Source organism: Bolinopsis microptera, chromosome 1, assembly GCF_026151205.1.
Source record: "Bolinopsis microptera isolate Bmic1 chromosome 1, MBARI_Bmic_1.0, whole genome shotgun sequence".
In the NCBI taxonomy this organism is placed as follows: Eukaryota; Metazoa; Ctenophora; class Tentaculata; order Lobata; family Bolinopsidae; genus Bolinopsis; species Bolinopsis microptera.
Genome location: NC_087072.1, coordinates 20,670,793 through 20,695,397, shown reverse-complemented (window position 1 = coordinate 20,695,397; position 24,605 = coordinate 20,670,793). Strand labels below are relative to the sequence as shown.

Sequence of the window (24,605 nt, the reverse complement as noted above, 5' to 3'; positions counted from 1 at the left end):
GGCACATCTTAATGGGTGATACGCGTATAAATTTCGATCGCTGACGTACAGCGAGCAGCACAGCTGCGAGTGGCGTCAGCTAGTACGATTTCATCCTACAATTCACATCGCGTTCACCTAGCTAACCAAGTGCTTTCGCGCCGCTGCGGGCGCGCTTGTTCCACAAGTCATTCCCGCCTCCGGTGGTCGCGCGCTACTGCAAGCGAGAGGGCTATAGTTAGAGCAACACATCGCGCCACAAGCCAAATATTTATCAACATCTTGACTAGCTACGCGATCCTTTTCTGCATGCGCTCGCGCTTTGCTCAAGTTGCGCTCGTGTAAACTGAGTTAACGACCGAAATTTTCCCAATATGCAATAATTATTTTGCTTCTAAAATTCTTTGATAATTAATAATATATTGTAACATGTAATTGTAAGATAAAAAACCTCGCGCGCGCGGCGCTTTCATCTGCACCTGAGAATCTCTCGGCAATGTGTGGCTGTCTGCGCGGCGGGCTGTGTATTGAGTATATAGCTGAATTTAGATTTATATTTATTTATAAATGTATAATAATATTGAATATGTATTGGTTGTTTTGTGGTAAATAAAAATTTTGTTTTACTAAATTTTGTTTTACTCTACATTTGAGCTTGTCTAATTTTGTGTCTCATTTGTCCAAAATTTTTGTCCCTTTTGTCCCTTTTGTACCTAGTATTGTCCATTTTGTCCACAAAACACTGTCCTTCACAAAAAAATGTAAAAAAAGACAAAGACAAAATGGACAAAATGGACAGTAATACCCCCCCCTGCAATTGGGGCCAACATTGTGAACAACATAGTACTGTAGTTAAGTTTTTCGAAATTGTCCCACATCTAGACGATGATTTGGCGCCCCCTAAGATGGCGCCCCCTGCACAGCAAGAAAACAACAATTTCAAGAAAACGACAATTTTATTTAGTATCAGTTAAAGCAGACAAAAACATATTTTATAAATATAACTAGCGCAAACTTTAGACCATATATCTTAGGGGACTTGGAGTAGCAAGAGAGTGACCAGAAAGTATATATACTTTTACCAAAAATACGTCGAAAAGAATCCAGGGTGATACAGGATCGGAGAGTGCAGACCATAAAGTTTACGCGCCCACCCTTGCCTCCTGAATTCTTGGTTGGATAGACAATTTTGCAAAATTGGTCGTTTATACTCCAAGTCCCTTAGTTAATAAAAGTAGTATTATTTATGTCTGGAGTTAGCTTCATTCAATAATAACAATATCAATATAATCAATATTAATATCAATATCAGACTAAATTATCAAATAAATACTACTATCAACAGCGGGGTCGGCGGGGCCCTTCGTTACGCCACTGCTCATGCTCTCAGCTTAGTTTCCAATTGCGCTAAACAAAAACTGAGTCTTCTCTCAGCTAAATACCAACTTTTACTGATGAATTGTTTCAATCAGCTCCCATTTCACAACAACACAGAATACATAATATGTTCATTATAGTGGAACAGCATGAGATAAGTGCCAAGTGGAAATCAAACAAACATGATATAGACTTCAACTAACAAGATGTACATTTTATTTCAACCAAACATTAGTATTTTTCAAACCAATTTTAAAATAGTGGCAGATCTATATTACATCAAAGCTAAGTGAACTCAAATTTATGTTGAACATCCTGTATGATTAAAAGTATTAGAAGTTTATACATTAAGTATTACATTAAGTATTATATTACGCAATAATGAATGCTTTAATATAAAACGTTAAAGTGTCCTTGACAGTAACATTCTTCAACTTCAATTCAGGGCACGGGATCTTCAAAATATGTAACCCATTGAACTATCTATCAGTTGATTGACAACTTTTATTTCTTTTATTACTGGAGACTTGGCTGGTTGTTCCTACTATAGACTATGACCAGGATTTAAAATCTATTGGTTGCATAATTTCCATTTTAACAGAAGAATGATGTTAAAAGACGGAAGATCTGAGACTTTTGCTGTTGAAGTAAGTATTTTAAAACTTTAAAATTTTGTGAAACAAGAAGGGAGCTTCATTATATGGGAGTATGAGTTTTTACTAAATAATTTATATTGCTATTGGCTACAAAATATCTTCCTCTCAGACGATACAATGGATTGGAGACAGTGTTACAGTGCATGGAAACCAGACATTTTATAAAGCATTCTCTTTAAGAAATCAAGTGACAATGAAAAGTAAACTTTATAGCTTGGGAGACGTTGTCTATGTCAGGCACATGGATGACTACGAACGAGTAAGTTGAGACTTGAGCACATAGACCAACTACAAACGTAGCTGGAAATACAGTGGAACCCCGATTTATCTTAGAGTTTGGGGAAAGGAACATCTGCGGTAAATCAGAGGTTTTCGGTTAATCGGGGCATGGTTAATTGGGGTTTTACTGCTGTTAAATTTGATTTGAAGCCAATTTAGAGTTACCAAAGTTGAGTAAGGAACGGAACTTTCATTGCAGAGATTCTATAGCCCTGATTTTCAGTTACCATTTAATATTATATAGTCCCTTGCTGTTGTAGGAACTGAAATACCAAATAGAATTATAAAAATAGCTACGTCATAATGAATTATCCTCAGTGATGTTTTGTAAAGCTATAGTGCATATAAGGGGGGGATATAATAACCCCGATAATCGATATCTTTCTAAATACAATAATAATTGGTAATCTAAACATACTATTTATTTACTTTACGTTACTTTCAGATGAGTTTTTTAGAGATCTACATGTTGTGGGAGTTAAAAGGTGTAAAATATCTTAGTGTCAGAGCCTACTACTTTCCTGAGGATACAGTTGAAGGAAAGTTCCCTGAACAAGGCCAGGTAGGCTCCTTTACTTCTGAAATATTACACATTTTGATTTGCCCAAATATACTGTAATTTCTTATTTGATGGCACAAGAAATACCGGAAACATTGTTAATTAATCATCTTAACCTGTTATCGTACACTTTTGATACCTGTACTATATGGACCGACTGTAATGTCCGTTAACATGATACAAGCCTCTAATCGCATTTTTCACTTAAGGACGAAGTGCTTTGTTTGGAAGGAGAAGTTGTAATGACTTGCAGAGAGTTTCTACAGTTCGTAGCCAACACTCATCCTGAATCAAAAGGTCTGTGGAGTGTGTTACGAAGTTTTATGAACAAGACAGTATTTATTAATTTATCAGTTAATTAATCCGGTTAATTTCATCAGTTGAACTTTTAAGTTTGTGCAAGATTATCATTTTAATTAACACTGCTAGGTGTTAATTACAAATAATTAACAAGTCTTTTTGCAGATTTACCAGAACCGAAGATATTAAGTTTCCTGGGCTATTGCCGGAGTTGTGCTATGAGAAGGAGACTAGGGGAGCGGCTAGTGGACTACGTTTCACACCCGCTCTTTAGCGCGCTGGGTGGTGTTCATCCCCGCTTCAGGATCTTATTTTGTAGAGACACAGTTCAAGATAGGGAGCTTTACAAGCTGTGGAAATGTCAGAATTATTATAGAGGTTGGTTGTTTTGTCAGACTGTTAGAATCACGAGAGTTTAAATCAGATAAACAGACGGGAGTAGAGTAGGAGCTTCACTAGCCTTTTTACTTTTAAAACGAGTTTATGTAAATATTGTAACAGTTAAAATGTTAACTCGAGCGGCTTTGAACTATTTATCGAAGCATATTTAACAAATTTTAATCATCCGCTTTATTCCTTACTCGACGATTTGTTTTCCGTATGTTTATTCAATTTTAAAATTCAATGTTTATTTCAGAGGTGCCAAGTAAAAAGCACGCTTCTTCAAGAAAGAGGATAAAAATTAACCTATCAGAAAGCAATGTATGTTTCAATATCTTTGCATAATTGTTACGTATCATCTATATGATAGGATAATAGTTTTGCAACAATGCGTGTGTGTGTGTGTGTGTGTGTGTGTGTGTGTGTGCTATGTCTCTATGTGTAATTGTGTGTAATAATCATTAAATTTGATTTCATTACATCGCTACTTTAACCTTCAATCATTGTTTGATTTTTCTGAGAACTTTTAAAATATTCGCAGGACGACAGCTCAATCTCAGACGCTGGGGAGAATCCGTACAAAGCTAATGTGAGTATGATTATTCCAAATATGGTATGATTATTGTATAATCGCAATAATGACGGTTTCTTATCAATGGCAATTATACCGTGCCATTCTGCATCAGCGCAAACTGCACTGTCGCTCCGGAAGACCTTTGTAATTAAAAAGTGTCACAGTTTCTCTGTTAATAATTAATGAGCTGGGTGCTGTGCGATGCACTATGAGGTGAGAGAGAGGGAGATAGAGAGAGAGAATAATGGGCAAGGATTTAAATGTAAACAAATTTCATCGCTAAAAAGTTACGGATATCAAGAATCATGATCTTTGTGCAATGGAAAAAGAATGTACATATTTATGAACTGATATTACTAAATCGTAGAAAAATAAGATGTTACATTTTGGAGTAAAGAAAACGAAAGTAACATGTATTTTATCCACCCAAAGAAATCACGTACAATAAATACACGCTAATTTGAATACAGTACATCAGCTGGACGGGTACCTAGGTACCTATTCATGATAGCATATTACTAAATATGAACGTATAGTAGTAGCAGGACTAACACTGTACTAACTAGGAACACGACCAGTTAGTGGCCGTGGAATGCAGTGTTTCCCGTAACAACGTCTCTTAACCGTCTGATCAAAGCTACATCTGATAACAGAACTGTAATTCCATTCCTCAAGCATGCAGTAGGGCGCGGCAACCTCGACAAATATCCCTGAGCTAGTGTTACATTGTTGTTTCAACTTGGCTTCCATACCGATAACAAATAAGAGCCTGCTGAGGGCCAGGCATCAGCAGGCAAAGCCACAAATAAAGTTCAGCTTTTTACACCGGAGACTGAGTTTTAGCGGCTGTGTTAGGATGTTGGTTTTGTAGTGGAGCAGTGTAGGTCAACTGGTTGGGGACAGGGAACTGTGCTGGGTACTGTGCTGGGAACTGTGCTGGGTATTGCGGAGGGTACTGCTGAGGGCACTGCGTGTGCGGAGGGTACTGTGGAAGGGGCTGTTGGGAAACTGACTGTTGTCCTCCTGGCTGTTGGGGGTGGTAGGATACCTGGTCTGGTGCTGTGGATGTTGGCATGTTACCAGGACTGTTACCAGTAGCTGGCACACTGCCAGGATGTACTGTGTTCTGTATCACTACCCCACTTTGTTGCTGTGAACTCCCTCTCTTACAACAGCCCTTACCCATCCAGTAACAACAACAACAACAAGCCAGGATACTCACCACAACTCCCACCACCACACAGATGATAGCAATGTACAGGATAGATAACCCCGCCTCCACCGCCGCCCCCCAGTCAGTACAATACGGGCTTCCACTCCACCCGTCCGTATCACAAGTTTGTTGCTCATCACACCATATCCCAGTTTCCCAGGTATTCACACCGTCCTCTCCCACGTACAGACACGTGGCATAGTTTTCATACCACGTGCCAGGCATACAGAGGTTCCGGGACTGATCACACCACACCACGGTTCCGTCATAGTTGGAGCAGTACTGCGGGAAACAGAACTCCGTCACTGCTAGCCAGGGTAGAGCTGATAATAGCAACAAAAACAACATTGTCAGGGTATGAGCTGGTAAAAATCAACAATACAGGAACTGTACTGAGTGAATTAAAGGTGTCTTGAGTGGATTGCTTTGTTGGTTAGATTCTAATGTTTCCATGGAAACCAATATGCTTGCTCGTAGTAGTAATTTAATATTTCGTTGTTTAATCCGTTTGTTGCATACGAAATCTTATCAGTATGCGCATATTTTATGGGTATATCTTGGGATAAATCAGGCAACCATACTCTAATCATCGATTAATCTGTTATTAGCTAATGTACTTAAGATGGAATAGATCGCAAATTGTATTTAGATGAATCGAGAATAAAAATACCGTTGAGAGAAAAAGAAAAATGTTTAAAAATTAGAAAGAAAGTCGAAACCCTTCAATTGTAGCGTAGTGAGCAAAATATTAAAGGTGTGAAGTTTAATAAGATGTGAATTTCCAGCATCATTTATTCATTTAATTCCAGCTTCAAAATGATTGAGTGAAGAGATAGGATTTGATACCCACGATCACGTCATAATGGTTCAGTGTAATTCTGTAGAATACTAAAATGCTTTATTTAATCTGTGTAAAATATGCAGTGTGATGCGGTGTTAAGGAGGACTTATTGTGTGTGTTTAAATAGTGAACTGATAGTATAGCAGTGATTATTAATGTGATTATTTGATGAGGTATTAGTTTCATGATAATGAGGGTTAAAACCCAAAAGTCTTAATATAGAAATGGAAAGATAGAAGAAATGGAAGGAATAAGGTTAAATTCCATGCACGTGATGAGAAGTAAAAGACTAGATGTGTAGGGTTATCGTTCAAAAAACACAATAAAATCAATCTAATCATCTGTTAAGTAATAGTTAGTGTGATTTGATGATCCCATGGTATAGATTCAAAATTACTATAATGGTCACTGACCAATTAATAGTCAGTCTGAGGACCCTAGTCCTTAATTTATCTAATTAGTACATGCACTAATTAAGCTACAAGTAAGTATCGATACCGTATATTTACCACAACATAATAATAATGTTACTTTTGCTTATAAATATGTCTACAAGTTATAGTGGTTAACATGTTTCCTGGGAATCACCACAAAGTGTTTGTTACCAAGTTCAGGAGACTGAGCAGACAACCTTCCCTCACTCCCGCTCTCATGTCTGCGCTTGCCACGTGACCCCTCGCCACGTGACCCCCCGCCACGTGACCCCTCGCTGCTGGTCCTGACACGTGATATCAGCCCCGGACTAACATTGTCTGCGCGCACACGCTTGTAGCAAGTTGAGTCCTCGCTCTCGTAAGAGGAGTGTTCAGTGTCATTACGGACTCTACTGACGGTCTTGTTCTCTAGCACAGTTCCCTCTGCTCGCTTCAGTCCGTCTAGTCTATCCAGTGTACTCTCTGTAACTCTACCAATCTCTTTCAAGCTCGTCTCCTGTCTGTTGGTCTGCTGTTTTCTGGAGACCCTGCTCACAACTGTTCTTCCAAACTTCTTTAGGTCCTTGATCCTCACCAGGTAGATGATAGCGTTTACCATAGAGTTGAGGTTAACTGTATGAGTGAAGGTCAGGTTGTTTACCAAAACCGTTTGCTCCTCTGTCAGCTGCATTTTATCAGCGTAGTTAAGTTTGTTCCCCGAGAAGATGGCTATGCAGTATGCTAGGACTAGCGCGCAGAATGGCAGGTTGAACATGATGTAGGTTATTGTTAGCATGATAATTGTAACTGTCGCTTGCCTCTTTCTGTCACTCATCCCACTGTTCCCTGAAGTTAATTATAGATTGACGCTTAATTGGGTAGGCTTTGTGGTCCTAATACTCACTGGAAACGGTAACTAAAACTTAAGCGCGGTATAAAGTGAGTGAAATATATAAAATATTTAGAAATATTACCGAGCTGAGGGTTCTTAGCCCAGAGATGTCGACAAGAGAGAGCACAGCTGGTCACAATGAGAATTGCAGGGACAATATACTCCACTGGAACTAGGATAACATAGAGAATTTGTATTGCTACCCAGCTTAGGCTTGTATCTGCAAACTTCCAGCCGCAACCTGTTAGAATTGTTTCAGTTACAGTTTTCTTTACCTGATTCATAAGGAAATATGATTTCATTTGATTCTATTTGATGTTATTTGAGATCGTGCTTGATTTCAATAATCTAAGAGTAACAAGACAACTCGCCTAGAACGCTCTCAGTGAAAACGTATGTGGCTCCAAACCAAAAAGGCAGAGTTGCCTGCACAATCTGTATGACAGTGTATATCAGTATCGGAACAGCTGTCTCCTTCCTACTAATGTGACGGAGAGGGTAGATGAGGGATACAGTACGAGAGATACTGAGAACTGCTATCAGATAAACTGAGAGACGGGGGGCTATGTTCCATAACATACCGTGAGCGTTGCACAGAAAGGGGCTGTTAAATAGAACCTGGAACAATAGTAATGCGTTGAAGATCTGGTGATTCGATAATCAGGGAAAGCTGAAAATTCTACGTGTTTTTTATATTGTAGTAACTTAGTAAGTAGATCTAGTACGTTATTCAGAGACTGATATAATAAAGACTTGTCGGAAGATCAATGAATTGTAAATTATTACCGGATTGCCTGAATAGAAGCTGCTCAAAGCGTTGAAGAAACTAAGTCCACAGATCGTAACATCTACCGCATTGATACACAAGTTTAAGAACCTGCCCAAGATTTATCTATGAAGTCCAAGTTATCAATTAAAATATTTACTGAATGCATGTATAAGTGGTCACGTGTAAATTTTCAGACTAAGCCTAAGGAGTAAGGAGTAAGGAGTAAGGATGAGACAACATTATGAAATTATGAGAAGTCAGTTAGTCAGTAGGAACTAGAATAGTAAAAAGTCCGAACCTGCTGTTTGACCGATCTTTCTTACACAAGAAGTAGAGCAGCACAAACAAGTTGAGGGGTGTTCCAATGATGAACTCTACGGTAGAGAGGGTACTGTAGAGTATGTAGTGGTAATGTGGTAACGTGCTCATCTTTTAGAGACTCTTGATGGAAACTACATACTATTTCAGCAACATCTACATCTAGATAGTAGTAAAGTAAAAACACTATGTTACTCAGCTACATCTAGATAAAACTGTATTTTTATCAGGATCTACATGGTATATTCTAGACGTGGTCCAGATGTTCCACGACCAACACATTGTAGTACCCTCAAATTAATAAAACAAGTACAAAGAATATAATGCAATTAATACAGGACTTCAAATCAGATTCATTAGATTCGTGAAATGTTCGCCATCATTTAACAAAAACATATTGAAAAGCTCCAGATATGCTATGCGACGAAATAACAAGATTATTGTAACATCACTTGATCACTTCATCTTATGAATTGAGAAAGAGTGAGTTTATATCATTTATCCTAGATATAGCAGACCCGTGCTGTATGCTTGATAAACCTAATCTACGCTAGAATAGAATCATACAGTTCACGGTTCAGTGCGACCATTATATCACAAATCACTCTCATAACGTCTAACATATAGCAAGAACGCACCACCTGAAACGGGAACTCCAAGTTTGTGACCAACTACTTGCGGGTAAACTGTGATTACAGACAAAAGTAACCAGCCTAAAACCGTCTGACCAACCCCCGCTGGACGCTAGCCATGTGGCCGTTTGACTAACCCGCGCTGGACCTTAACCATGTGGCCCACATATTTTAAAGGCTGATTATTTGATGAGGACTAATGGTCCCTGCTCTCCCGTTACCAGGCTACAAGTGTCCTCTAAAAGGGGCCAGCTTGTTGTCGACACCTGTAACCCTGATCACCCGCTCTCCTTCACTCTTACTTCTCTGTCTGTAAGAAAGTTATACCGGCTAATGGGATAAGTGTTGATAGGTCCCAGACCCGCCTTTCTGGTAGTTCTTTTAAAGAGTTGGTGATTAAATCGGGTGCAGGGCTGTAGAAACGGAGGGATGTAGTTTTATTGCTATGACTGTGATTAGGCAGAAACACCCTAAAGCTTTCACCACTCTTATCACTTGTGATTCAGTGCCAGCGCTGGTTGCGTAACCTGTTTTGGACTAGTCGGTTAATGATGTCTTCACTTAAGTCAACAAAATATTTCATGAACAGGAAATCAGGTGGAAAATCTTAATATGGCAGAAAGTACCATAAAACCATCCCGGCCACCTCAAATGTAAGATATTCAGCAAGTCATTAGTCAGCTGAAATAATAATATGGTATCGTGATACGATCTGATTCAAAGGTTAACTAAAACCTAGAAGCCAGCAAATAACTCGTACCAACTTGTGAACTGGAATATGTTTAAGAAAAAGTAATGCTTCATTAAACTTCAAGACAACTGTCAGCTATGGCCTGATTTTCATGTCAAGAAGAAGAGCGGTAACTAAGACAGGTAACTGTTCGGTAATAACCGTGCCTTCTGGCGAGCACGACTTGCCAAGTGACTTGTGCCACGACATGACACGTGACCTGTACCACGTAACCACTTGTTCTCTTTAAACCAGTCCTTTAGTTCTCCCAGTTACTCAGTTAGTCGCCAGCACAGCTCGTGACTTTGACCCTTATTGTGACAATGTAAAGTTAACAGAGCACTAAACTGCACGTGGTGACAGAACGTCTATATTTATACCAGGTATTAGTTCTGGGGTATTGTTGGGAGCTATCAGGTGTGCGTGTGTAATCTTATTATTTGGTATCTATTACTGTGCCCTCCTAAATCGTAATATGATGTACTTTTAAGCTTTGTTAGAGCATTTATCATTACAAATATCTATAAATAGAGTAAGACATCATTGCAAGTTTAAGTATAATATCTTAATACTTACCAAAGGTCATGCCAGACATGTTTTTAAAATAATTTTAAAGATACAGATATATGCGTATCATAACTCCACTGGTTGGTAACTATCTGGAAACAATTTAGATTATATGATGTGTACACTAGCTATTGTTGCTTTATAGGTCATGATGTATTGATGTTACTTGACTACATTTTCCTGCGAAGATAAAGAAACATAAAGATAGTCATTACTCATTATCATTACTCATTATACGCTGGCCTTTGCCCCTCCCAGGCTCTTACATCACAAGTTCTTATTCATTATTCATTATGCTTGCAATCCTCGAGAGTCGACACACTTACAATGTTTTAAATGTGTCGGTACTAGTATGCCAATCTAGGTACACGCGTACCTAGGTACGCTAGGTACACGCCTTCTTTATGAATAATAATATATTGGTAATTCATTGCAGTAGTAAGCTTGGATGACTATCTCATATACTCTTATGTACCCTTCCGAGCACGAAAAATGAATGCTTTTGATTCTTGATTTAGTAGCAAGCATAACTATTTAGATGCTAAGCTAATTTCAGATAAACTGGATACTAAAACTTGTGCTGTGCACTTATTAGCTTGGTGAAGTAAGTCTGCTACGATCCATTTAGCCGGGCTTTTACTTGATGTTGTCTTTCCTTTACAAAGACTATTTTATACTTTCAATATAACTATTATATAATACAACAACTGATATGAGTGGATCTGATGAAGCTATTGTTACAAATCAACATAATTCCTAATGACATTAAAATGTCGTGCCATTTGCCCGACTTTCTTTTGTCAACAGTTAAACTGGAGATAATCTGGTGAACGTTCATTACATCTCATTCAGCTGATAAACAATTGCCCAATCATTAAACGGTCCATTATTCCATCGGTCATAACAAAAAATCCAAATAGGTTTATTTGTTTGAACTGTTTGACTTGATATAATATTCAGAACCAGTTGGAGAATAAAAGGATGTGTTTACTCCGGGACTCTGTCCGTAAAATGCCTGTCTCATTAGGGGTCGTTCACATATTACGTAATCAATATTTTAGCAATTTCTACAGTTCTACCCCCTCCCCCCTCCGTAATCAACCGTAATCAAGATCCACCCCCCCGGCCCCCTCCTCCTGACAGCAAAATATACATGCCTCATTATAAGAAGCCTCATGGAGATACACTTTATAACGCAGACAGTTGTGGATAGTTTGGATTATATGTAATGCTATATAGAGGTAGCTCTGTTGTTAAATATTAAAAGTGTAATAACACCTCATCGTACTATAATTTGTACACAGATTAGACTCATTATCAGGCATTTAAAACCGTTCCATTGAATCAACATGTAATCGTGGGTGTATCATTTCCAACCGGTTCACTTAATCTCTGATTCCATGATGGAATTGTTATAATGACAGCAATACTCATAGCTTAATTAGCAGTATTGCTTACTAACTTTGTTTAGAAAATGAGTAAGTTATGTTTGTAAACACTTAAGGCTAATTTCTTTTAAAAAGCCATAACATAGTCCTGCGATCTAATAAATTAAATTATCAAAACAACATAATTTTCTCTGGATAACGATAACTAACGCCCGGTCTACAATAATGGCATGATTATGAATGATTGGTAATTCAGTGGTCGTACCTTGTAGTACACGTAATATACTGGAATATGGTTATCAGTTTAACGTTTACAGCTCTAGATTCATACTGGGTCGATTCTATTTTAATGTCTGATCGAGATAAAAGCGTCACTGTCAAATTAAACACATAAGTTAATTTAATAGATTGCAAACATTAGTAGATAATGCTTGTTTATTGGTGTCTAAATAGGAAATAGTGTACAAAACATAGTGTAAAAGCGTAATCTTTATATTATCTGCAAAGAATTCTCCGAATAATTCAGTTTAATTGAGCTATTATGACAGTGAAATAATACCACCACCATGTTTCACATTTATTAAAATCAATAACTGTAGCTCTTGTGGAGGAAAATGTGTCCTGAAGTATCTTCATATAGGGCCAGACCTCAACTATAATTACTCACCAACTAATTACTACTATTGTAGTAAACTATGCTAGAGGTTAATCACGTAGAATGTACCATGATGCTGCACTGCAGATATTATATCACATGTATTTAGTAAAACCTCTTTTCAGGGTAAAAGTAGAAGAGGTAAGGGGTCGATACGAAACTCAAAATCAAACTGTTCTCGCGGTAAGTTTTCTTATATTTCCACGTGTTTTCAGCTTATTAATTCCCCATTGACACGCTCACTTAACACAAATTAAACTACATTTTCACTTTCCTTCGTCACCTTTTATTTTAACTCATTCATTGAGTTATTTGCACACTTACTTGCACTAACATGCAAACCTCGTACGGAGATCAAAAGAATTAATAATATGGATATATTATTATCAACAAAATTAATTACACCAATCTTTCAGCGTCAGATAAGCAACCAGCTGTTCATCCGATAACAGAAATAACTGAGGTAAGATCTCACATAAACTTACATTATTCAAACATATTCATACCTAGATACTAGGATATATTCAGTAGTTTTGTTAATGCCTCGTAGCATAGCATATGTCACTAGAAACATGACTTTAAAATTATCTTAAAGACAGGGCGGTGTCTGAGTTAAAAATGGAAGCTCTAGCCGATAGCTAACTGTTAGCTACAACGACATGCTCAAAGGTGTCTTTCTGTACTTAGTAGCATATTTTACGTTTAAGTAAGTGGATAACTTCCAAATTGTTATGGTCATGTGGTTGGTCGGGTGTTGAAAAACAGTTATAGAAGAAACACTAAAATTAAAAAACCGTTTACCAAGGTGTTTAAGGTAACGGATTCTTGTTGAAATATGTGACGCGCACCAACGTAAAAATATTTCTCAGCTAGTTTAAAATAAAGATTTAAAACCTCTATTTTATAAACTTTACATTCGCTTGTCCAGCATTTCTTCTTTTAAAAATACCTGAACAACCACCCAATCATCAGCCACTATTCTTGTAAAAATCTACATTCTACGATGAAATGTTTACTAATTTTTGTCATTATCAGTAAATATATGCACCCCATATTCAGGACATATTTTCAGGAGGAATGCGAGGTGGATGTTGAAGACACCAAAATACATACAGTAATTAGCTCTTCGAGAGTACTGGCAAACAATACACCTCAACACTCAGTACATCGTCCCCCTGAACCCACCAACTCGGTACGTTTTGTCTGTTGAAGAGCACCCCTCAGGGCTCTTCACGGGGCCAGGAGTAATCCACTTGAAAATGATGTAAGCCAATAAGGACAAAAGCGGCAGCACGTGGTCTGGCTATTGCTAGTTTTGGCAATAAATTGTAGGAGGACTTACGCGCACGTACGCGTTTCTAAGGCGCGCGGTATAGATCCGACGTGACGTAATTTCTTTTATTAAAGCGCGTGCTCTCGGCCCCGTTCAGCTTTTAATTCATATCAGGCCCTATTGTCTCAGAGTGCTGCCGGAGGACAATCCAATCTTATGCCGAATGTAAAAGATATAAAGCTACCAACCAACTTCCTTTCGACTCAGACTACACCCCAACAACTTGACATAATAGTCAGACAACTCTCACACGAGCTTACACGCATTCAGGAAGCGAAAAACACCCAGAGAAAAGTGAAGTATTTAATGAAACGGTGACTTTTTAACTGTTAAATTATCTGGAATATTCTTGAATTTTATTGGATTATTCCTTATTTTAGGTTCTTATTTCGTTTATTGTTGCTATATATCTCTTTAAACTACTTTTCATTTAGATAGAGGATACCAATTTTATCCTACGATTTTGCTATACAGCACAATTTACTATCAACTTGTTTACAGTTATTATTTCATTTTAATTTAGATCTTGAGTTATTCTGAATTATGATATCCTACTTATTTTTCTTATTTGGTATGAATGAGATTTTTGTCGCTTTAAATAAAAGATGGGGATTTGTCGATTTTTCTTTTTAACGTAAACTGTAAGTTTCAGACTACTTTCCTTTGTAAAAACATTTTCAAGCAATCAAGCTGCATTAAAACAAATTTTATGATTTCGTATGTTGTTCTTATTCACTGGTCTCCACGCAGAGTTATACTGCATTCGGCTAATATCATTGCAAGATAATCTTGTCCATTTTGGTGCAGATTTTTGATTTTGGTCTAATGAAAAAATGTATAAATCTGATAAAGCTACAATTCTGCATATTTTTGGAGTACAGATAGTTTTTAGGGCTGCACTGTAGAGAATTTTGCCAGAGTTATTCCATCCATTGATTCGAAAATGTGACCTACTGTCATCTCCATGCTCACCCAGTCAATTTATTGATTAAATGACAAAAATCATGAGGATTGTTTGATCTCTCCATTGCAATGGTGCCGATGGCAAAACAACGCCCAATTTTTTAAATATCCTCCCACTTTCATGGTGCCGAAAATGGCAAAACATGCCGAAACAACCAAATTGGCATTTGGCACTAATTATGATGGCGAATATTTTGTAATCTCCGTGAAAACAAAATCAAAAATATCTGGAATAAATGGCGACGACATCCTCAACCATGCAATGTCACTAGTGAGTGTAACCAGGTTCCATTTTGAGGTTTTAAAGTTATCTTTTTGATCAGTATGTAATCACTATCATTAGTTTAAATTGGATGTTTTAATAAGAGATGTTCTAGTGTGAATATAATGCTTAGCTAGTTTGGATATATAATGCCATATGGGGTCGTTCACATATTACGTAATTGTTCAAAAAGTGATTACGTAATATGTGAACGATCCCGTATGTCTATTGTCTAGCAGAGAAATGTAATTTGATTAAAATGCTTTCTGGTGCTATTGTTTAACTTTCTTTGTGAGATATTTGTGGACTATCTCTCCCTCCTACTGAATTTTTCACATTGTTCTGTTTAATTGAAGATAATTTGATAGCGAATTATACAATGGAAAAGTATGAGAGTTTCTTTTATTTGGATTACATTCCGTGACAAAGTAAACGCCAAATATTACGGCTGAATTTGGAAGACAACTTGATTGTATGATGTAACTGTCATCTTTCATACAAGAAAATTAAATCTCTACAAGCCGCCCATATGACAGCAAATCATCTACTAAAAATATCTACATTCTCTATAAATAAAATTCAAGGTAACATCCAGCCCCAAACCAGTCTTTTAAAACAGATTTTATAGACATTTCAACTCTTCAAGCTTAAAGAATTCAGACATATCTAGTTTGACACCAGAACTTAGGTATTTTACAGTCAGAACTCTAGAATTATAAATACACAGATTTCATGATACCAAATTTCGTTGGAAAGATCCGTGCAATACTAAGGGCTAATGGTACTGATCTGGAAGTTTTTACTCAGTCAAAATAAAGCTCCTTAGGGGTCGTTCACATATTACGTTATCACTTTTTGGGCCAATCTTAAACCCCCTACCTACCTCCTCCGTAATCAGTTTTACTCATGGCTATTGTGTTAAAATTAAACTATCGTAATAATTTAGAAACCCCCTCCCTCCCCCTCACTGATTACGTAATATTTGAAGTTTGAACGACCTCTTATAACATATTTTACTGTCATCTATCGAATAATCGTTGCCGTATGAAAATCATTCCAATTTCATGCAAAACCAGCTTAATTGAACCCTCCTGGAGACCAATATAAGGCCAGCAAATATTTAACTACGCGTAAGACAGAGGACTGACTGTAAAAACAAATGGGTGGTACCTTATATAATGAGCAGTACCTTACATGGACTGATGGGGCTGCGTCATCCGCTCTAGGCACAATCAAAACCCAGTGCCGTCCGCACTAAAACAGTGTTTAATAAACTGTCATTTAATTAAAGTTATTTCAACATACTTTCTGAAATTGTAAACTCTATACACTAAATTAAAAGAGCATCGTCCAAATTAGAGGTAGAAAGAAATGTTCTCTGATTATTCATATACCTGAATACGCATGACAGCTTCAACTGCTATTTTCTTGAAATCATCTATCCGTAATATTCAACCCCGTGAAACCTTATCTCTAACAAAACGATTAAAAAATGAATTTTCTCTAAAATAAAGTAACAAAAATATATGCCTTTCTTTTTTCCCGAGTGTTATTTACATTTGTCAAGGGTTTATAACTAAAACAGTACACTGTGTCCACAGTAAGCCCTCTACCCAATTTTTCGCAAATGCGTAGGAGTTGAAAGATCTCATTATTACTGACAAGCTATCGTTGCACAACTCCCCCTCTTTTCCTCTGTAAAACTTGATAAACCCTCGACATATCATGGAAAAGCAACAACACGTGAATATATCGTGAACTTGTACACATTACAAAACTTGGCACAACATTATAATCCCTCTATCAAAGGGTTTTACTTGATCACATCTTTATTCTTTACGTTAATAAAATAAAATGTTATCATCAACTATCGTTAGATGAGTCTGAATACATCCGTTCAGACTATGTCAAATCAGTTCCAGGTTCTAGAAAATCTATTTGAGATACATGCCACGTGCAACAATATATCCTTCTTATATCGCCTCAAAACAAGATGTTGGAGATACACCCGTCCCAAGCAAGGTTACGTAAAGCGATTGTGCTAAAGAACAATATCAGCATCAGCATTTCGGTCAACTAAACCCCCCCCACCCCCCAGCTAGGAGGCTGATCTGTGGACGATATTCCCAAGGGAATGATCGAAATAGTTCAAGATAAAAATTAATATAGGATCAGTGATAGAATCAAACTACAAGGTCAGTAACCACTACTCATATCAGACTCGATAATACACAAAATTCAATACATTCCTCTCTTATTATTCAAATTAACGCTTAAAGTTCCCTTCTATGATCTTGAAAGTGGATAAATATCTTTAGTATTACAAGAGGCTCACGCAGTTTATGAACATGGGCCAAAACTTATTGACAGGATTTAAATTAATAACTTAACATCTTTAAAAGACGTTGATTATATATCAAAAAACGCTTTTTTATACTCTTAATTTTAAACATCTTAATTAAACTCTAGATTAAGGAAATCAAACACTAAACAGGAGACCTGGAACTTTAATCTGATAAATATTTTCTCATATATAAACTCTGGAGCTATCTGTAAACACGAATATAATCTGAAGTTGAGATGACACATTGAATAGAACGTGTCACGTGCCGTGTATGCTATTACTATTAGTAAACCGTGTTCCTTCTTTTTATTGAAATAGACCGTAGTGCTGTGTGCCGCGGTGTGAAGCGTTTGCGAGCGAAGCTTCTTCAGTCTTCACCGTAATTTACACGCACAACGTAATTTACACTTACTCCACAAGCAAACGCACCAAATCAACCCAGTCCGTATCACATTTTAAAACAAATTTATCACAATATACTCTGTACACCCATTAGAACCACTGTCATCAACTTATCTATCAACTTTACTATATAACCGATATATTTTATGTCGAGCAATGTATATAATCTTAAAAACACAAAACGCTGTGATTCAATAAAATGGAGAAGGCCTGAACTGTTTAAATTTCTTCTTAAAACACAATACTTGAAACACCGTTTGGTTGACTCTCTGTAATAACTTAGAATAGAAAAAGGTTTTAGTGGTAAGGTGACGCTCCCTCGTGTCAACTCACATTTAAAAGAAACGAGTCCGCTAGTTTTAATCCTCGCTACACCGTGTCACTGGTCAGTGGGTACTGCAAGAACTCGTTCACTGGACCCTGAAATGTTACCATCATTTAGTTGTAATGTCAGGAAATATAATCAGGGTAATCAGTATACTATAATTAGGATAATTAGACCCGTCATTAACCTAATTATACCCGTTATAGGTGTAAGGATTATTTGCAGTGCAATTGAAACCCGATCTACGCATAACACCTCACCAGCTTTCGGTGAAATCTACACAGTAAAACCGAGATTTATTACTCTTTGTATGCATCACTGAGCTAGCGCTTCACTTGCACCGCACTACATGACACTCAGGACTCAGTTACTATAAATAGAAGCAAGTACTCCTGTACTCTCAGCACCGAGTCAGAACAAAACCTAGAGTGCACTACTGTGTTCAGGAAACTGAGCCGCGCACAGACACGGTCTCCAGACAACAATGTTGGCAAACACAAATAGTATGTGTACATTTTACACTTAGTGGTGAAGTGTGTGTGAAGTGTGAGAAGTATGTGTACATTTTACACTTAGTGGTGAAGTGTGTGTGAAGTGTGAGAAACAACAAAGGGACAGATTAGGGACATAACGATCAAATTCTGATGAAATTACGCTAGACTATATTTTAAGCGTGTAGACATGTAATTAAGATTGTCGAGGAAGCAGCCCTTGCGGATCAACACCACCAACACATTTCACGGCAGTAAAATATTTAAAATATAACGCACAGTAAAATGACTCCGAACATGCAAGAGGAAATAAAACTTTTCGTCACCTTTATGTGCTGGACCACATCAAAGAAAGGAATGAGGTCGAGCAGTTCAGTGTCAGTGTCGTCGTCAAACCAGGAACTGACAGGTATAGCGAAGTCGGGGTGGAAGATGTAGGAGGTTGGAGAGTTGTCTATTATTATACAGTCCTCCACGTTACGTCCCAGCTTACTCAGGTCCTGGGAGGGGGGTTAGAGTTGGAGTGGCAATTTCAGGGTTGTACTTTTTATACGAGGATATTTTCCTGTTTTTAAACTATTTTGTATACTTCCGGTTTAGATGTGCCCTCTTTGGTGACGATATAGCATACGTACTCTTCTATAATTTATTGGTATTAAAACCACGCCGAGTAACAATTAAAAACAATCAAATTGCTTGGATGCTATGCATATGCATAGCATATATTAGCAATCCATTGTAATTGTAATGCAATCTATTGTAAACCATCCTGCTCTTCATTAAGCAATGAATGACAGATGTTCAATAGTATGCCAACTTCCTCCCCTGTGACCTAACCTAGCTTGATCAACACACAATGGCCAAATACCACAGAGCACGTGTTGGCATTCCACCACTACATATTTTATCAGCTGACATGTACAATCACACCCGTGTTGGCATTCCACCACTACATATTTTATCAGCTGACATGTACAATCACACTCAGATGTGTGGCTAATTTAAACATTACTTTCCAGAAGGTGTACTATTTCAATACAGTGTGTTGTGGAATGTGTGACTAACGACGCCTTTAAAGCCAGCCCAACCCTTGTCGGCAACCTTAACATTAACCCTGGCTAACATCAGTCTCTCCCACGTCCAGTACAGCAGTGTGGATATCTCCGGAGAGAGATAAGGCAGATAATTCATAATAGGCGTGCTAGGCAGGGTATATCTTATATTATCGGAGCTATTGTCAGGGGAATTGTGTCATATCACTAAAAGCAACCCTACAAGTATCGTGACCTGCTATTGGAACTTTTACACCTGTAATCGTGTATACCCTGAATATTGATACCGTAATATTGGATGAGATGTAGGTTGATTAGTAACCACCAACACTGGGCACACACTAATACAGCTATATGTCAGGTGCACGGCTGCCCCTGTAATATACCCCCCTCTCATGTTACCTCCTCATGTAATACATATCACGCTGTGTCTCTTTGTGGTAAAGCAGGTACATATTACCATGATACTATTATTGTAAACATTGAAACGGTGGTGTGTGATTATTACTACAGGCTCTAAACCTCTAGTGTGGCGCTCAAGAGTGCATCTCTAGTGAGTTAATTAAGAAGTGAGGATACATGCAGCACACATATACGATACTGACATCTGTCCTAAAAATAGAAGCTGCAAGGAACCGTTAATAAGTCCTGTGGGAACTCTAAATATAGCTAATTATAGGTTTAACAGTCCGTGTGGTCAGCACTCTATAACATATGCTGTAATGCTGTCTACATATAATGATTTCCTCCCGTTTCCTCCCTCTGTCGAGATAATGGCTCGGCTGCACAAGCATACAGCTATCCTGCATCATAATACGTGCAACGTGGATCACGCATGGTTAATGAGTAAATGGTTTCTTGTGCAGTCTTTTCATTTAGCGGGTTGCATCATCAGGGTTGGATCAATGGTATAAGTTTCAATATGGCAGGTTTGCTGTCAATAAATCTCTAGAAAATCTCTGAACACACAGGAAATGTCAAACCTTGACGTAGTTTCCTTTGTGGAAAATACACGCCTCCCTGAAGAGCCGAGAGCTAAAACAGCCGTGTACATCGAGCAGGTCGGACACGGGGTCCGCGTACTTTGCGAGACTCGCTGTGAACAACACACATTCGAACTTGTTCGCTAGAAACGCCAAGAAGTCGTCAACAAACGGTCGCTTCAGAACGTACACCTGAGTTTTAAATTTTAGATGTATGTGTCTAACATCTGCTTGATGTAAGGTGAGATATTTGAGAGTTTTAAAAGCTGACTGTACAATGTGAATATGCATTACTTCATCATTTTTGTCACTTTCGTTTACTCAAAATCATAAGAAACAGGAGCAGAATAGACACGATGTAAGATAACTGCAGTATATCTTATCAACTGTTCCTATTCACGCACAGGTGTTTACATTCCACCCTGTACAATCAACTTAATAACACCAGAATGTGTGTGTGTCTGTGTGTGTGTCTGTGTGTGTGTCTGTGTGTAATTTCCGAACGGTTATACAAAAAAACGGTAATAGTTACGGGACTGGTTTTTTCGGTATAGTGCCGACAAAACTCTGACGAAGCCAATAAGCAAATTTTATAAAAATCGGCCGGTGGTAAGTGGTTTAATTGATGGTTTTGTACCACAAAATATGTTACATAAAATGGCTTGAGAAGAACGGCAAGAGTTAAGGGGCTAGCTCTCTCTCTCTCTCTCTGCATATGTAGCGTATATATTACATGGCGTATATATTACATGGTCATATAATACTATAAACTTATTAGGGGAGGGAGTGCTCAAACGGTCTGTTTGGACTGTAGAGAGAGTTCATACTTTCATACGACAATGTAATGCATGTTCACAAATATGATAGGCTGGTGTGGTGCATGGTGTTAAGGGTTAATTTCTATTGATTATTGATTAAGAATTACTATCTTTTAAGCATACTATTGGATACGTGAGGGCACTCCGAATAGAATTGCTCGCCTAATCCGGGTTTTGACTCAGCGGGTAATTACTCCTACCCTTTTTAACTGCGGCAGTGAAATCCCGGCCGTAGGCCGGGTTACACTAGTACTCTGATAATGTAACAAACCTGGTGTATAGCGCCGTCTAAGTCAACTGGAATAATGAAGTCCGGGTTAGGAACCGGTTTAAACGAACTGTGCACCAGTGTTTCATCCAAGTCAATAACAACGCACCTCTTGCTCTGAAATGTGGCAGTTTAATTCATAAATAGCTCGCTTTGCCAGGCTTAATGTAGACAATGTTTACTCTATATTTTCTAGTCGGTATCACATGTGGTGTAGACACAACAGCAGTGTTTGTGATAGAATATGTTTTATTTCTAGACAAGATTATGATCTACGTGTAAAGCGATCCGTCAATTATCGCGCTCAGGAATTCAATTTCAACCACAACGAAAGGGATCAACAAGTAAAAAGGAATGTAAAATTTACAGTCACACCTCTTACCTTATCTATTTCTCGCACTTTATCCAGAAGCGGTGGCTGACCTTTGATCGCATGATTTTCGATGGTGTGCGATTCGGGCGGAGTGTGATTCTGTTGTGATTTTGAAACACAACAACACATGCAGTTCTTTAATCGTTTTAACCTGGTTTAATCAGAGTGCAGTGTGTGAGATTAATTTGGCGAGACTTCAAAATTGATCAAATTACAAAGCTAGGCTGTTGATCAAAGAACTAAGCTGGAAGATTTAAAATATCTGAAATGAATACATCAACAGTGATTCATACCTTGTTAATAATTTGGAAACAGGTGATCTCTCCAAAGTGTGATTCGGTGCAACCGGATAGGAGGATGCGTACTCCCCATCCTTGTTAACTTGGGTTATAATACTTGAAGCCATCCCCTATGTGGATAGTACACTCAGTGACAAACAAACACAAATATGCAGAGAATGTAGAAGAAATGACGAAAATAATTTGATACTCCAGCTGCTGCGCGCGCTCACGCGCCGACACAGTGAGAACGTCCATCAGAGTACTTTTATCAGAAAAAGGTAACATTTTGCTAGTACAAAAAGAGGCCTGGGCGGTTGGAAGCATGCGATGTATGTTTTGAAATGTCGTCACTCCCTCTTATAAATATTAAAATGTATTTACGTACTACAGCTAAGCAGAAGGAGGACCTTCCAAGGCGGTAGTATCAAATTACAGTATTGCATAACAGTATCACACTACAGTGAAGCCACATACTACGATAATTCGAATAGGAGATAAATTCATTATGCGAACTGTTATATAATTACACAAGAAGTATCGGGTGTAAGTCGACAGTGGCTGGAAATTTGTAATAATTTTGCAAATTACTGCTTAATCATTGTTGTATATATATTTTATGAAACAATATAAAAGTCACAAAGCAGTATATGTAACTGTAGTAATTAACAGTATGATTATCATCAAAAACAAAACCCAATGGCTTCATTGATAAAATGATAATATATTATGGTCATGGTGTGCTTCGACATAAAAACTAATATTAGATAAAATCAAAATTATTGGTCCTGACAACTCTACTAAATGACTGACAAATTTAAATCTTAGGTGGCTGTGGACCACCCAAGCAGCTTACAGTAGTTTACATAAGTTGCTTTTGTCATTTACTTTGCAGTATAAAATTGTGTTTTAGGTGCAACAGTGTACACCCTCACGAAACATTGGATGTAACACATTGATATCATTTCTTTTTACTGGGCGCCCCAAACATAGACTTCAAAGAATCTTGAGTTTGTTCATGTGACTTATCTCTGAAGATTTGTGTACCAAGAGAACTTATATCCTTCTCAACGCTTACTGAGTCTGATTTATCTTCTTCTTTTTCTTCTTCTTCTTCTTCGATTCCTGATGAGTCATTACTGCTTCTGAGAAAAGGGAGTCCAGAATTCGATATTTTGTTTAAATCTTCTCTCCTCGCAGCTTGAGCTGCTTCTCTTTTAAGCTTGTTTGCAGCAATTCTCTTATCTGACTCTTCTTTTATCGAAAGTTTTGTTTCTGCATACCCCTCCAGTTTTTTCTCTTTTTTAATAGCAACAGAACTCTCTGATCCATACAGATGTAACTCAACTTTTTCGGTTAACTTTTGAATGGCAATTCTTTTGTTTTGATCCAAGAAACGAGTTTGGTGACAGTTCACCACAATGTTAGTTGGGACATGCTTCACTATAACCTTGTTTCTGGTACGAGCAACTTTCTGGCCACCTGGCCCTGAACCAATAACGTTCTGGATAACCAGGTCGTTTGGGTCGAGTGTGAACTTTGTTCTGATGCTAAGGAGACAGAGGGAGGGTCTGATGTTGTTAATCCTGTACATGATACCTTACATTCCTGGGTCAGTGTGTATTGTTTACATTGTGTTTCTAGGTAAGTAATGAGATGCCGTCACTTCAGGTATTCAATAAGGTTGGAACTGTTTTAAGAGTTTAAGGATAATGAAATAAAGTATCCAGATGTGAAAAACTGAAAGCTTTACTCTGCTGTGAACACTCATGAATACAGTTAAACCATGAACATGAGATGGTTTGGAAGTTACTGGAGTAGCGGGCCGGTCACACGATCATCATAATATACATTCAGGTCACCTAAATTCAAATTAACTTACTTCATTCCTTCGATACCTCGAGGAATGATACCTCAACCATGCATAGGTAGTTAGAAGTTATGGAAGTACCCAATTAAAACATTTAAAAATTAAGAGCTTTCAAGAATTTGATCTATTTTTACTGCATGACTGCATTTAAATAATACTGCATAACTATAACGCAGGTTTTATTAATATATCGAAGTAAGCCAGTAAAAAGAAATCTGTCTGAGATCACTAAAAATATAATGATTTCCTCATTTCTATGTTGGGAAATCATTGCAAAGTAGTCATATGATCTCAGACACAAAATGTAATATCTTTTCATT

At 37.7% G+C, this 24,605-nt stretch overlaps 4 protein-coding genes across 6 annotated transcripts; 1 reads left to right on the top strand and 3 right to left on the bottom strand.

The window, feature by feature from the left end:
- The first annotated feature begins 1,949 nt into the window (after positions 1-1,949).
- On the top strand, positions 1,950-15,468 carry LOC134815180 (AT-rich interactive domain-containing protein 5B-like). 3 transcript variants are annotated; one of them, XM_063823701.1, is made up of 11 exons: positions 1,950-2,003; positions 2,122-2,271; positions 2,737-2,853; positions 3,060-3,147; positions 3,316-3,528; positions 3,788-3,852; positions 4,073-4,120; positions 12,649-12,706; positions 12,940-12,986; positions 13,596-13,715; positions 13,986-15,468. In XM_063823701.1, the coding sequence occupies exons 1-11, from the start codon at positions 1,962-1,964 to the stop codon at positions 14,172-14,174; spliced, it is 1,137 nt and encodes a 378-aa protein (XP_063679771.1). In that variant the 5' UTR covers positions 1,950-1,961; the 3' UTR covers positions 14,175-15,468. The 3 variants fall into 3 exon arrangements, with proteins under 3 accessions (XP_063679771.1, XP_063679763.1, XP_063679779.1); XM_063823693.1 differs by having other exon boundaries at positions 13,971-15,468; XM_063823709.1 differs by lacking the exons at positions 13,596-13,715; positions 13,986-15,468 and adding an exon at positions 13,119-13,189.
- LOC134813372 (galanin receptor 2a-like) lies at positions 5,993-9,327 on the bottom strand. The gene is made up of 5 exons (XM_063821108.1): positions 8,532-9,327; positions 8,251-8,341; positions 7,836-8,082; positions 7,547-7,705; positions 5,993-7,418 (listed from the first exon to the last, which is right to left on the bottom strand). The coding sequence occupies exons 1-5, from the start codon at positions 8,660-8,662 to the stop codon at positions 6,709-6,711; spliced, it is 1,338 nt and encodes a 445-aa protein (XP_063677178.1). The 5' UTR covers positions 8,663-9,327; the 3' UTR covers positions 5,993-6,708.
- A 55-nt stretch (positions 15,469-15,523) lies between the features above and the next one.
- LOC134815203 (carboxy-terminal domain RNA polymerase II polypeptide A small phosphatase 1-like) lies at positions 15,524-22,573 on the bottom strand. The gene is made up of 6 exons (XM_063823719.1): positions 22,431-22,573; positions 22,147-22,288; positions 21,768-21,881; positions 20,679-20,870; positions 18,970-19,143; positions 15,524-18,247 (listed from the first exon to the last, which is right to left on the bottom strand). Exons 1-6 carry the CDS (start codon positions 22,541-22,543, stop codon positions 18,197-18,199), a joined length of 786 nt encoding a protein of 261 aa, XP_063679789.1. The 5' UTR covers positions 22,544-22,573; the 3' UTR covers positions 15,524-18,196.
- An 803-nt stretch (positions 22,574-23,376) lies between these two features.
- On the bottom strand, positions 23,377-24,009 carry LOC134824169 (mitochondrial translation release factor in rescue-like). The gene has a single exon (XM_063835956.1). It carries the CDS (start codon positions 24,007-24,009, stop codon positions 23,377-23,379), a length of 633 nt encoding a protein of 210 aa, XP_063692026.1.
- Positions 24,010-24,605: the final 596 nt, after the last annotated feature.